The sequence below is a fragment of the Sciurus vulgaris genome (genome assembly GCF_902686455.1).
Source record: "Sciurus vulgaris genome assembly, chromosome: 5".
NCBI lineage: Eukaryota > Metazoa > Chordata > Mammalia > Rodentia > Sciuridae > Sciurus > Sciurus vulgaris.
Window position 1 is genome coordinate 23,851,691 of NC_136465.1, and position 15,844 is coordinate 23,867,534.

The window sequence follows — 15,844 nt, forward strand, 5'->3', positions numbered from 1 at the left end:
CTTAAAGTCAAGAATCACATGATTATTTCAATAGATGCAGAAAAAGCATTTGATAAAATACAGCACCCCTTCATGCTCAAAACACTAGAAAAAATAGGGATAGTGGGAACATTCCTTAACATTGTAAAGGCCATTTATGCTAAGTCCATGGCTAATATCATTCTACATGGTGAAAAACTGAAAGCATTCCCCCTAAAAACTGGAACAAGGCAGGGATGCCCTCTTTCACCACTTCTATTCAACATCGTTCTTGAGACTCTGGCCAGAGCAATTAGACAAACCAAAGAAATTAAAGGGATATGAATTGGAAAAGAAGAACTCAAACTATCCCTGTTCGCTGATGACATGATTATATATTTACAGGAACCAGGAAATTCCACCAGAAAACTCTTAGAACTCATAAGTGAATTCAGTAAAGTAGCAGGTTACAAGATCAATGCCCATAAATCCAACGCATTTTTATACATAAGTGATGAATCTTCAGAAAGAGAAATTAGGAAAACTACCCCATTCACAATAGCCTCGAAAAAAATAAAATACTTGGGAATCAATCTCACAAAAGAGGTGAAAGACCTCTACAATGAGAACTATACAACACTAAAGAAAGAAATTAAAGAACACCTTAGAAGATGGAAAGATCTTCCATGTTCTTGGATAGGAAGAATTAATATTGTCAAAATGGCCATACTACCTAAAGTGCTATACAAATTCAATGCAATTCCAATTAAAATCCCAATTGTGTACCTTACAGAAATAGAGCAAGCAATTATGAAATTCATCTGGAAGAATAAGAAACCCAGAATAGCTAAAGCAATCCTTAGCAGGAAGAGTGAAACAGGGGGTATTGCAATACCAGATCTTCAACTCTACTACAAAGCAATAGTAACAAAAACGGCATGGTATTGGTACCAAAATAGAAAGGTAGATCAATGGTACAGAATAGAGGACACGGACACAAACCCAAATAAATACAATTTTCTCATACTAGACAAAGGGGCCAAAAATATGCAATGGAGAAAAGATAGCCTCTTCAACAAATGGTGCTGGGAGAATTGGAAATCCATATGCAACAGAATGAAACTAAACCCATATCTCTCACCATGCACGAAACTAAACTCAAAATGGATTAAGGACCTCGGAATCAGACCAGAGACCCTGCAGATTATAGAAGAAAAAGTAGGTCCAAATCTTCACCTTGTTGGTCTAGGACCAGACTTCCTTAACAGGACTCCCATAGCACAAGAAATAAAAGCTAGAATCAACCACTGGGATAGATTCAAACTAAAAAGCTTTCTCTCAGCAAAGGAAACTATCAGCAATGCGAAGAAAGAGCCTACAGAGTGGGAGAATATCTTTGCCAATCATACTTCAGATAGAGCACTAATCTCCAGAATCTATAAAGAACTCAAAAAACTCTACTCCAAGAATTCAAATAGTCCAGTCAACAAATGGGCTAAGGAAATGAATAGACACTTCACAGAAGAAGATCTACAAGCAATCAACAAACATATGGAAAAATGTTCAACATCTCTAGTAATAAGAGAAATGCAAATCAAAACTACTCTAAGATTCCATCTCACCCCAGTTAGAATGGCGATTAAGAATACAAGCAACAATAGGTGTTGGCGAGGATGTGGGGGAAAAGGTACACTCATCCATTGCTGGTGGGGTTGCAAATTAGTGCAGCCACTCTGGAAAGCAGTATGGAGATTCCTCAGAAAGCTTGGAATGGAACCACCATTTGACCCAGCTATCCCACTCCATGTCCTATACCCAAAGGACTTAAAATCAGCATACTACAGAGATACAGCCACATCAATGTTCATAGCTGCTCAATTCACAATAGCCAGACTGTGGAACCAACCTAGATGCCCTTCAATTGATGAGTGGATAAAGAAACTGTGGTACATATATACAATGGAATATTACTCAGCCATAAAGAATGATAAAATTATGACATTTGCAGGCAAATGGATGAAATTGGAGAATATCATTCTAAGTGAGATAGGCCGATCTCAAAAAACCAAAGGACGAATGATATCGCTGATAAGTGGAGGATGACACATAATGGGGGGAGGGAAGGGTTAGAGTTAGGGTTAGGGAGGGGGACAAGTATGGAGGAAGGAACTACTGTATAGAGGGTAAAGAGGGGTGGGAGGGGTGGGGGGAAGGGAAAAAATAACAGAATGAATCAAACAACATTGCTCTATGTAAATTTATGATTACACAAATGGTATGCCTTTACGCCATGTACAAACAGAGAAACAACATGTATCCCATTTGTTTACAATAAAAAAAAAAAAAAAAAAAAAAAAAAGAATCATGGGATATTTTTTCATTGGTCAATACCCAAAATGGCTGCCCTCTGAGCATTGACTATGCTTGGTTCCATGAACACTGTGACTTACTCAATTAAGTTTCCTGCTTTGCTAGAAAGATTTGTGTTCTATTTTCAGAAAATGTAGAGACCTGAAAATAAACTTTGTATTCTTTTTCATTCCTGGCTTCATATATTGTTGTACTCATTTGCCCAAAATGCTGACTTACACAAATACTTTTAAAATTTAATTTTATCTCATACGTGTATATATTTTTAAATGTAATCTGAAACATTTTTGTAATAAGATGGAAAATAAAATTCTATGAAAATTTATATTGCTAAAACTAAGCATCAACATTTAAAATCCTCTGTTTTGGTCTACAAATTAAACTTTAAAGAAACAGGATAATTTTTTTGACATTCTAGAAATGAATTCCTGTTCAAATTTTTACCTATTTCTTTATGTGTATACAAGTTTCCACATAAAGATTGTTAAGAATTTTTCTAATTTCTAGAGTTGCCCAATTAGGAAGCAATTTCATTCAAATATTACTATATATTAATAAAAAGATACTGACTTAAAGAATCTAAGACAATAAAAGTATAGACAGTGTTAATTTTAACTACTTAAAAGGGTCTAATTTTTATCAATTTACATTTTTCATGTCATTTAAACATCAGCATTCTTTTTTTTTTCAGTGTTGGGGATTGAACCAGTGTTCAGGTGCATGTTGAGCTCTACCACCAAGCTATATTCCCAGCCCTCACATTTTTTAAAAATACAAAGACATGTGAGAAAATCTTACCTTCTTGATAGGCTCCGTCTGCCATGACTAAATGAAGAATCTTGGCATAAAGATGCTGATGTTCATTTCCCAAAATATTCTGAACTATTGTTGAACAAATCTCAATATTTTCATCTTCATCTTCATGAATAACCTAATCAAATTTCCAAACATTAAAATTTGAATAATTTTCTTTAATTGGAGGCTTCATTTATTATATAACAAATCTAGTGACTAATAAAGATATTCAATATTCTCTAGTAGTCAAACAGTCAAAAGTAAATATTTTAAATGACATTTTATTTACCTTTATTTTCTCATAAACCTCAAAGAACTTTTCAAAGCCCATTTCTTGCTCCAGATGAAGTCTCAGTTCCTCTAAATGGTTAAAGACACTATCATATTCACATTCACTAGTAGTCTCACCATCACTGTTATCTAAAAAAGCATAAATAATACATTTTATGATTAAAAATACTTAATAAAATAATTCTTACCCAAATCAACTAAAATTCCATGACAAGTGAATAATATCACTGAACTACACTACTTCTAATTTCAATGTAAACAGTTGCTGTTATAATATTTGTCAATTATATAGGTAATCAAAGCATATAGAAATCTGACTTAATGAAAATGTTACTTTGGGATTTTTTTAATAGAATTAATCTTTTATTTTATAGAATCTTTTTTTATAGTGAATTGGATTAGAAAAAATTCCTCGAAATGTAATTTAATTTAGGAAAAAAAACATACTTCTATGTTTTGCATTGAAACAACCAACCCTAATTACTATGTTTTAAAAGTTGATGATAAACTTGGCACACAGATGCAAAAGGCAGGTGACCTATGACACACATCATAACATTTTAGGAAAGTTCCCAGAAAGTTACAAATACCTGATATTTTTATCACATACGTGCTAGAGATATTTGGAAAAAAAATTATTTAAAAACTTTTTTTTCACTTTAGTTCTTCCCAAATAAATATAGGAGGTAAAATACACAAACTTATCATGCACCTTAGGGGTAATGCTATGAACAAAAAACAGTTTCAAAAAGAAAAGAAACAAAAAGAATGCTAAGAAAACTAAGTTATTATCTTTACTACTGGAAAACAGGTCAAAAAATACCAAATAACTGAATAAAATGTGTCAAAAAAATCCCTGACATAAATTAATCAGGAAGAAATGGAATAAATGTGGATATACATTTGAGTGAAAAGAAAAATAATGAAACAAGGGCAGACACACAGAAACATGATGCTTTATTTAAAAGTGGAAATGGCTTGTAACAGATATCAGAGAAATACACTCTACTTGAAGTGTTCACACACACTGAAGAAGAAAAGGCCCATCTTGATGGGCTTGGTCTACTGGGGCCACACACCTGAGTGCCATTCCTCATTCAGTGCACTTTCACTGCTGGGATTGTCATCATCGGCCAGATCCGTCCCATTTGCAGTCTGCTCTACATCACTGTTCTTCAGGACGGACTCTTCCTCCTCGCTGTATTCTTCACCAGGTTGTTCCCTCAGTAACTGCTCCATTGAGGCCTGAAGTTCTTGTAAGTCTGTGTCAGTTTCTTCAAACACACTGAAATTAAAAAAATCAAACTAAATATCATCGCAACTTTACCTTATTTTTACATGCTACTTCACCTCAATATGTATGTGCCCCCTTCTACTTAAAAATATTAATCACAGATTAAAAGAAATTTTAAAATGCTGTATAGTTTGTAAATTTTTTTAGTTGCCAATGGACCTTTAATTAATTAATTAATTTATTAATTAATATATATGTAGTGCTGAGACTCAAACCCAGTGCCTCACACATGCCAGCAAGCCATCTACCACTGAGCCACAATCCCAGTCCTAAAATCCTATACAGTTTTTAGTCAAGGAATGAATATAATTGATAAATATAGCACATTACACAAATTTGGAAAACATAAGCCAGAAGACAATTTGTTTGAAATGATACCAATTTGTCAAAAAGAATCACATAACTCAATATTATTTACTGCTTAAATTTTGAAACGATGTTTTGTTATTTTAAGAGGACAGACTAAAAGATGTTTTTCACCTGTATTCCACAATAAATACTTAATACCCAAAAATTTTAAACGTAATTTTGAAAGTTCATTAAAATGTTTGTGTGACTATATAATAGTTCTAACACCATCTGAAAGGCTTCTCATGTAAATGCCCACAAAGTATTTGAATTTTTAGAAATGGAAATAAGTAAGGAATTATATGTTTAGGTTAACAGAATAATCACTGAATAAAACGTTTACCAGAAACCTTATTATTAGGTGTTTTCTTGAACATGTTTCTAAAATAAGGAGACTTTCATGTGTAATTACAGAACATACAAACTATCACAATCTTCACGGGAGAGTCCTATGTTCAAGGCATTATAAATGCTGGAATAGACTAATTTATACAAATTTATGAAGTGTTTTAGCTTCTTAAGCAGTTTTATTCTATTATTTTAATTTTTTTTTTTTTTTTTGGGTGCTGGGGATCGAACCCAGGGCCTTGTGCTTATAAGGCAAGCACTCTACCAACTGAGCTATCTCCCCAGCCCCTATTAGTTTAATTTTATCCACACCAAAACTCATGTAAGAGATATGGAAACTGTAATTTAAAAATTTAAATGGTTTGTTCAAGGCCACATAATAAATAATGATAGAGGATTGAAATCTAAGTCTCTTGAGTACTTCTACAATACTCAAGAAGCATAGTTCAAGGCTTTTTGTCTCTTATGACTTGCTTCTTTCTCCTAAAGTGGCATACATGGAAATTTTGAATGCTAAGTGAGTTAAGTGAGGTTTTTGGTATATGAAAATGTTTGAGAGAGATTATGGACCCAACTTGAGGATTTCACCTACTAGAAAAATAATACTAAAGAAGACACAAGGGTTGACAATGGCCTTCTAAAAGTTCAGACTCAAACTAGTATTTACTGAAGAATTAAAAGATAATCAGTATTTTATACAAGATTTTGAATATAGCTTACATTAATAGAAAAAGAAAATAGTCTTTTCTTATGTAGAAATATCTTTATTTTGTACTTATGTACATATACTCAGGCAATTTGACTTTATAGCAGCTATAGAAAAGCAAAACTCTAATCAGAGTGAGAGTGCCTAATCTTTTTGATCATCCCACTAATATCATTTAGCAGTATTTATAAGAGCAGCTTACCACGTACAGCTGCTATGTTCTATTGCTACTATGATGAAACACTGTCCTGTTGATAGCATCTTCTAGTGGCCAGCCTAGAGGAACTGGTGCCCAATGCAGCTGGGAGTCAAGTAAGTGAGGCTGCTAAGGCTGCCACTGTTAGAAAAGCATGAGGAGATTACAATTTTATGAAATGAGCGCTCAAAAAATGGTTTAAGATACTTTAGAATTTGGTCCTGAATTTGGCTTAGTTGAATTTCTTATTATAAAAACCTTAAGTAAAGTGGGGACCAAAAAAACTTCCAAAGACAAATGTCAAGTGAAATTTTCCTACATTTTAAATAACATTAAAAATAAGTATTTGGATTTTTCAACTAATACTGAAGGCATCTATCTATTTACCCACCTACCTACCTACATATGGGTGGTACTGGAGATTAAACCCAAGGGACTTTTTCAAGGAGCTACATCACCAGCCCTTTTTATGTTTTATTTCGAGACAGGGTTTTGCTAAATTGCTCAGGCTGGCCTTGGACTTGATATCCTCCTGACTCATTCTCCTGAGCCTCTGGGATTACAGGTGTGGGCCATCACAATACTGAAGGCTTTGAACTTATATTTTAAAATCAAATTCTGTCATCAGTTGGTAAAAGAATACAAGTAATACATATGCTATAGTTCACTTAGATAAAAACTGATAGTTTTATTAAAATTCTGGGTAAGAAAAAACTCCATTACCTAGCAATTTGTCAATCATACAGGTGTTAAAAGTTGTGTTCACCAACAGAGGTATTAAAAACAAAAAAAAGTGCTTAATGACCATGATCAAATAGAAGAGTCAAAGATAAAAGGTAACTTTTCTTATAAATTGTGAGGTCTAGTAAAAATCTGTAGTACTCTATGAAAATTGAAAAAAAGTATATAAAAACTTTAATCTTTTAAAAATTAAGTTTTATTAGAAGTTTAAAAAACAAAGGACAGGCCTGGCACTGTGGTGCACGCCTGCAATTCCATTGGCTTGGGAGGCTGAGACAGTAGGATCGCAAATTCAAAAAGCCAGCCTCAGCAACTTAGCAAGGCCCTAAGCAACTTGGCAAGATCCTGCCTCAAAATAAAATATAAAAAGGGTGCAGATGTGGCTCAGTGGTTAAGTGCCCCTGGGTTCAATCCCTGGTACGAAAAAAGAAAAAGTAAAGAAAAGACTTAAGAAAAACAAAAAACAAAATAAAATTTGTCATATGCAATGATCCTGGATCATGGGTTATAGCAGGAAAAATTATGACACTAATAAAATACTTTTAATCAGATAAAAGTTCTAGAGTTTTTCTATTTAAGGCAGAGGTAAAAAGCTGAAACTTAAGTTTAAAAAAATCAAAAGAAATCATATAATTCTAGTATTTCATAATTTATTCTTGGAGTAATTTGAATATACTGAATGTTTTCAAACACTTTATTCCAGGATATTCTGGTTTTATTTCACTCCCTCTAAGTTTACAACATCTGTCTGAGTTATTGAGAGGTCTGATTAATATTGAAGAAAGTGTATGAGGATTTTTATCTAAGGGATCACCACTCTCCACAGCTCAGAAGTGTTGTCTCTTAAATTCCCTCTTGAAATCTAAATTCCCCATGAATCACAAAGAAAATAATTTTGTGAAAGCAATCAAATCACATGCAGAACATATTCCACCCCCACCCACTCCACACATCTGTGCAGGTGCTTTTCCCCCCTTCCAATTTCCCTTTAACATGGACTTAAAATCAAACATGGTAAAAGATAGATGTAAAGCTTTCTGATGATTTTCCTGGGGAAGTACAGAGTATTATTTACTTCAAAATTTCCCTTTGCAATCCTTGTATCATGTGGCATACCACTATTAAATAGTCATTATCCTGTTAACATTTATTCATTTAACCAATATTTATTAAGCACTTACTGTATCCAAGGCAGTGTGCTGGATACTACTTGATGAATAGAAGACAGTGAACAAAATTGAAACCATATTCTTATAAAGTTACTATACTATTCAGAGGCAGATACACATTCTCAAAATTTGCATGACTACACTTTAAATAAGTTATAAAAAGTTACAAGTAGTAAAAGTCAGCTATAGCTCACTTAAACTGTCTAGTCAACCTCTCTAGAACTTTTTAAAAACCCTCAATTCAGAAATTATACTAATGTTAATATTCATTAGTGGCATTATGCTTACATGTCTTCAGAATCAGAAGGACCTTCTTTAATATGCTCATCTTCAATTTCCTCTATCTCAAGATTGTCTTGATGAACATCTCCTACAGTGGGAACATCCATTAGGGTTCTGAACAGCTTTGAGAGATCTGGCAGTGAACATGTCCTCAACATCTAAAAGAAGTTGATAGATTACTTATTTGAAGTAAAAGAATTAGAAATGAGAGACAACATCAGAGTTAATAATAATTTTATATATAAATCATATACTTTTTCACAGAGGAAATAAGTTATGATTGAGTTTTAATACACAGAAATTCACTTAAATCACCTTTAAAAGGCAGGGAAAGGTATTTAGTTCTGTAAGTGGACTGCAAGTGGAAATCTATCAGGATTCAGGCAGTTCTAGAAACTTCCCATTCTCTCTTTATCACTCATGGCTTATACTATCCCCTCTTTCACAGTATTTCTAGGAGTTCTCACCTTCCTAGGGTCAACTCTCCTCATACTGTCTTGCTGAAATTCTGCAGCAAATTCTCTTAAGGGTGGATAAGCACAATTACACATAATAGTATCACTTAATCATAAGAGTTGCTGGCTAGTTAACATTGGTTAAATCTGGAGTCTCAAATCAGTGTCAAGAGAAGCCTAACACTGCTTGCCTGGACACGGGACTGTGAATGGAGCCTGCCTACTCAAGTGGAAGGCTGGAGAACAAGCACTTTGATGTCAGTGTTGAGAGTCACTTGTAACAGCAGAGGAGGAACTCAGCCAACTGTGTTGAGAAAAACACAGTGCACAGTTTATGGTGTTGAAAATTTAAATTTGTGATAGAAAAGACCAGGGATAACAGGAATAGCCTCTGTTCACCAACCTTTCAACAATGAGAATGTGATGAACAGACAGGGATATGAAATAAAATAACCACATACGTAAGTCTCTGGACTGGGTCAGCACTAAAGGAATTTGTGAAATTTGAAATATGACTACTAAGGTCCTGATAAGAACTCTACACCAGATGGAAGACTTTGAAGAAAACACAGTGTTTAGCATATTAATGAAAATTTATATACTTGGCCAATTTTATTAGTACAATCTGTTTTTGAGAATGATGAAGGACAGATTTCCATTATTTGAACATAATTTACATATTATAGCACTCAAGGGAAAAATGGTTTTGAACTACAAATTGGCAAAGATGGTGAAGATGATATACTGTTTCTAAAGCACTTAATAATGGTACTGAAAGTTTTTTTTTTTTTTTTTTTGCTGATTTCCCACTGCCAGCAGAATTTACACTTGACTTTTTTTTTTTTTTTACTTTATGATTTGAACCATGTATATTATAAACTAGCAGTATGCAAGACAGGCACCCAGTAACAATTTCCTTGGCTAACTGCTAATCAACAAAAATAAGCAGCACATATGCATTATCTACCTAAATTTGAGGGGATTACATGAAAGGATGTGATACTTTTTAAGTCGAGAAAAATTTGAGCTAGCCCTGGTAAAATAATTTCCTCTAACTAATTAAAATAACTTTCATAACCTGTCATAAAATAATATAGTTAGAACAGTTTCAAGTGGTCATGTAATTTGATAACCTACCTCTTGAACAGGTTAATATTAACCCACTAATCCAAGAGACATCAGTAGGAAAAATCCTTTATTTCTCCATCGCTCCTTGATATGCTTTGTTTTAAATATGATCTTCATTTTTAGTCACAAAAATTTTATGTAAGGACTCCTCCCTCCCTCCCTCCCTCCCTCCCTCCCTCCTTCCTTCCTTCCTTCCTTCCTCCCTCCCTTCCCTCCTTCCCTTCCCTCCCTTCCTCCCTTCCTTTCTTCCTCCCTTCCTCCCTTCCTTCCCTCCCTCCCTCCTCCCTGGCCCCCGGCCTGCAAACTACAACTCTACCACTGAGCCACACCCAGCCTCTTTTCAAGTTTTATAATTTGGATTCTCCTATTTTTTCACATTGTTTAAACAATATTCCATAGTTTTAACATCCACAGAAAGGAGTGCTCCCCAAAATGTTAGCTCATTCATAACATGCTGCTTGAGATCTTCGTTTATAGTTTTTTCCCCCTAGATTCTTTGTACCACAATAATTTACAGAGTTAGCATTTGGAACCACTGTAAAATCAAACAGGAGAATAATGCTTTAGGAAATCTTCAAATTATTTTTTTAAAATGTATGTTTTCTTTAGGTTTGGTTGGTTAGTTTTATTTTTCTCAAAAATAGAGAACCACACAAGATAGCAAATGAATTAAGTACTAGCTTTATTCACAGATTTTCATATCAAATTCTACTTAGAAGAATTCTGTTAGCTCACTTTTTCATCTATAGAGGTTTTCATGTAACATTATGAATTAATACTGTTCTAGTTATATTATGAAATGACATATTATGAATCAAATAATGGGCACATTTATTTAACTCTGTTCAGTGCAATTAAACTGTAACACTGCTCTTTCAAAATAACTTCCACACATTACTTCAACCCATAAACCCATAAATTTCAACCTATAAATACATTTAAAACAATTAAAAAGTATTAACCTTTACCAAAGGCAAAAATCACAGCTATTAAGAATGAATACTTTAGCAAATCAAAAGAATTGATGTTTGCGGTGGGGCTGCAGTTCAGTGGCAGAGCACTTGCCTAGCATGTGTGAGGCCCTGGGTTCAATCATTAACACTGCATAAAAATAAAGGCATGCTGTCCATCTATAACTACCATAAAAAAAAAAAAAAAAGAATTGACATTTCAGGCATGAGCACTACTTATGAATTGTATATTAATCTTCCCCCCAATTTTCCCCCTCCATTTTTCTGCATTTGCTATAACAAGAATTCTCAAGTTTTCATTGAGATGTTTTCCACTTCAGTTCCCAGAAGGTAAAAGTTATCAGCAAAACACAACTGTCCACTTCTATTAGTTATCCCTTAAAGTGAGAATGAACTGGCTCAAGGCAAATGGAAGAGAAGGCAATGATAAAATAAATAAATAAATAAAATAAAAGCACACGCCCTTCCTGCTCATTCTTAGATCTGTCTGCCTTGAAGGATATGTTTCTTGCTTCCCTTCTGCTGCTTTATGGTAAGCACATACAAGTCAGGCCTGCCTGCCTTCTGGGGGCAAGATGGATCCAAACTTCCTTTTCTCCCGTTAAGCTCCTGCTTAATGGGTTTAAACGATCATTAGGGGTTAAGGAAGACTCTAAGGTTGTTTCCAGGACTAGCTAATCACTGGAAAAAATACTGAGGAGCACAATTTTGGACAAAATCTAATCCAAATTTTCTGGTTAGCTTGATCAGAAATAAAACCTATACTGTGATCTTCATCTGACTTTTATGTGGGTCTTCTTTCCTGGCTGCAAATTTGAAATGCAGCTAATAGGTCATTATCTATCTCAAACTCCCTCAGTTTTCATGGGATTACAAATAGAATCTTGAAACTGTTACTATTTTTAAAAAACTGATGGGAAGAAATATGTTCATAATTTCCTTTATAAAATCATAACAAATTCAAAGTTCTGGTTTATATCTTTACAAGCATAAGCTGACCTTGGCTACATTATGAAAGAACGCCTCCAGCCAGGAGCAACCTCAAGGAAGAACTCTCAAATCTAAGCTCATGGAGAAAGAGAAAGGGTGCTGTTCATGCAAATAAACGCCGTTCATCAGCCTTGCCTCAGTTTTTTCCAAATTATTTACCAGTACTAATATACAATATTTTATCATCTACATTCCACAATTAGAATATAAGTTTCACAAGCCCAGGATTTTTGTTTCTTTTATTCACTACTGTACCCCCGCATTCAGAATGGTACTTGGCATAGTAATCTTTGATAAAATATTTGTTGGCTAAATAAATCCGCTTAGAATAGTCTGTCAGAGAGTTAGATACGGAGGGTAGGGCGACTCCACAAATTTATTCTTTATCTACTTGTAAGGACAACCTAACATCCTTAAACAGTTTATATTTTTATTTTAAAAAATACTTAAACTTTTGGTGCCAGGGATTGAACCCAGGAGCACTTAACTACTGAGCCACATCCCCATCCCTTTTTAAAAAAATATTTTGTTGTATTTAGAGATAGCATCTCACTAAGTTGCTTAGGGCCTCGCTAAATTGCTGAAGCTGGCTTTGAATTCTCAATCCTCCTGCTTCAGCCCACTGAGTCTCTGGGATTACGGGCATGCGCCACTGCACCAGGCTTGTATTTTTAAATAAATAACTGTTCTTTAGAGGAGAATAAAACTCACTGGCTTTAAACTGTAATTACCTCTTTACTAAATTTTTGTTCCTTCTGAAGGTATGATGGAGTTTCCCCAAACTGATTTTAAATTTAAAAGACTCCCCATAGCAGAACTGGGGAGGTAGCTTAGTGGTAGAGCATTTACCTAGCACGTGCAAGGTCCTGGGTTCAATCCCTGATACAAGAAAAAGAAAGGGAGGTGGGCTTTTAATCAAAACTCACCACTAAAGAATTTCCCTTAATGGGACAGAGAAAAAGAAAGTTGTTTGGTAGAGAATAAACTTTTAGAAATGCTTTGGCATTAACTTTTATGGTTGGACTCCTTAGCTTATATCTTTATTAAAAGAAAAGTTGTATTTGGTAAGGTATAAAGTTATAATGTGTTAAAAAAAAAGTCTCTGATGAATATATTCTATCCACAGATTTTTCAGCAAATATTTATTCAGCATTACCATGTGTTAGACATTGAACAAACATCGGTGGTAGAAAACAGATCCAGATATTGCCTTATGATATTTTCAGTGTAGAAAAATATCGTGACTGAGAATTAAGAATCTAGAGAAGCTGTCCCCATGAGATCAAAGGACATCTGCGTCTGCAGAAAGGATTAAAAACATTATCTAAATATCACTAGTCATAGTTCTCTGCTGGAATGAGACTGATAGGTGAGAAGAGTGAAGGAGGAGGAGGAGAGTGAGTAAGCCAGAGAAATGTCTTTTTTCAATGGTGCTCACTGAACGTGAACAAATAGAAGGACCTAAACTTTCCAAGACTGTTCTAGTTTATGGGCTAAAAATTTTGCCAATCTGTTCTGTTCTCCTTAATTAATACCACCGGCATGTAGTCTACTCCATTATTTTAAAAAATCCTCTCTTATCCTTCAAGTTGTATTTATTACTTTTTTAAACATTACACACAAATTTTATAGCACTTTCCCAGGCAAGTTTTCACATAAGGCAGCAATGGCAAGAACTATTTCACCATCAACCAATGTTATTTTTATGGCAAAATTTGTGATAAACCAGTTAGGAAAGTACATTTTTAAGTGATGTTTAACCATTTTTGTCTCTGTGTAAAGAGACTGGATTAATCTAACACTGACTTCATGTTATTAATATGTCCCTCAAAATCTATCCCTGACCTATGTATGACATGACCCTTCTTCATTTTTATTTCCTCATGTGTAAAGTGGAATAATAGCACTTATCTCATAAGGTAATTGTAAGAATTAAATTATTATATGTAAAGCAAGTTAGAACAGTAGCTAGAATACCACAAATGCTTGGTAGTCAGTTACTATTACATTAATAATTAGTGTTGGGCTGGGGCTGTAGTTCAGTGGTACAGCACTTGCCTAGCACTTGTGAGACCAAGGGTTTGATCCTCAGCACCACTTATAAATAAGTAAAGGAATGGTATATAAAAAAAATAGTGTTATATATTTATTTGGTACCTTTGTAAAATCCAGTAGGATATTTCCCAAAAGATAAAATAATGATAAACAGTGCAAAGTTGTTTTCTGATCTCAAGTCTATGTATTTTGCTTGAATTTTAGTGAGTTAGAAGTATGTACCTCTTTTGCTAACAACAGAAAGTTAAGTATAGTCTGTATTACTCAGATAATGTGGTCTTATCTTCACAAACTGGTAAAGGACATGATTATAATTTGTTAGTTCTGTTGCTGTCAGACAGTGAAGTAAAAAATCACCTTAGCAGGAGCTGAAGAAATAGCTCCTTTTGGAGAGCGTTTGCCTAGCATGCGGAAGGACCCCGGTTCGAATCCCCGATCTCTCAAATGAGAAGAAAAAAAAAAAAAAATCACCTTAGCAGCCTCTTGCCACAATTTAAAATTGGTTTCTATCCAATAATTCAACATAGAAAATTAACTTGTTTAATATTTATGGATATATTTGAGAAGATGTTCATCATGGCAATTCATCAGAAAGGCATTAACATTCAAAACTGGACATCACTTTGGAGCATTATTGGTATTTTTAATAGCTAAGCAGGGTGACACTTACCATGCTTTAAACACTTCAGGCCCTAATTAGGTTAACTGTGCTCTGTGGCAATGTTTCTCAAGTGCAGAGGTGGATCACCAGATCCAGAATCAGTCAGTAGGTGGCAATAATGTCAATTTCTGACCTCTGCTCCAGATACATTAAGAGACACCCTTGAGTGTAGAGTATAGAACAAAACATCTGAGACAAACATGCCAGATGATGCCCATGTTAAAGTTTAGGATTAATGCTTTATGGTTCAAAACAAATTGGTAATTAACCACCGCGGAATGAACCAAAAAAAAAAAAAAAAAAAAAAAAAAAGCTTTCTTGAAGAAGCTGTATTTCTGATTGGTAAACATTGAATAAAAGTGGCTTGCTACCGATCCAGACTAATGTCTAAGTTAAATTATAGTCATTTTCTTCTATAGTTACGAACCTTATCATTTCCTTATTTGATTCTAAGTTACAGAGACCTTTTATCAACCAGCAATATACATGACTTTGCAGCACCATCCACTGAGTGATTGTTGTTAAAAGCCACACTGCAAAATGTGATTATTTCAAAAACAAGCAGCTTATTCATTTGGTAACACAGACTCTGTCCTTATGTAAGCAAGATCATGAGAAAAAACACAACTTTAAATTTTTTTTAAAAATTTTGACCTTTTGCTAACTTACTTTCAGGGATTTCCATTTAATGTTATACTACCTTAAGAAATAAGCTACTGTATTTATAGAACGGGTACTGAAGTTATATTAAATAATTATACAAAATCCCCAAAGAGAAATCTTTTATAGAGGGAAGATCCAAAGTTCTCCTCATGAATGACATATTTTCTCTCCTTTGAGAAATATGGCAGAGTTTGTAACACTTTTTACTTGTTACCATATAAATCTTACACTGACATTAACTACTATGTATAATAGTTGCTAATACCTTACTGATTTCTAATGTATGTTCATTCTTACAATTTATATATTTGGATATAATCTTTAATTGTTTTTGTCTGGAGTATAAATAATGTAAAAGGAAAGAGCAGTCTTTGTTCCAGGCCATTGTTTATACTTAGACCCTTTGATGGATGGTGGCAGTCA

The 15,844-nt window shown here is 34.1% G+C and overlaps 1 protein-coding gene across 1 annotated transcript in view; it reads right to left on the bottom strand.

Moving 5' to 3' along the window:
* NEK1 (NIMA related kinase 1) overlaps positions 1 to 15,844 on the bottom strand; it is a 240,752-nt gene that overhangs the window by 10,087 nt on the left and 214,821 nt on the right. Inside the window, 4 exon segments of the mRNA XM_079142970.1 lie at positions 3,127 to 3,259; positions 3,413 to 3,543; positions 4,494 to 4,699; positions 8,505 to 8,656. Coding sequence (XP_078999096.1) covers positions 3,127 to 3,259; positions 3,413 to 3,543; positions 4,494 to 4,699; positions 8,505 to 8,656 — 622 coding nt within the window.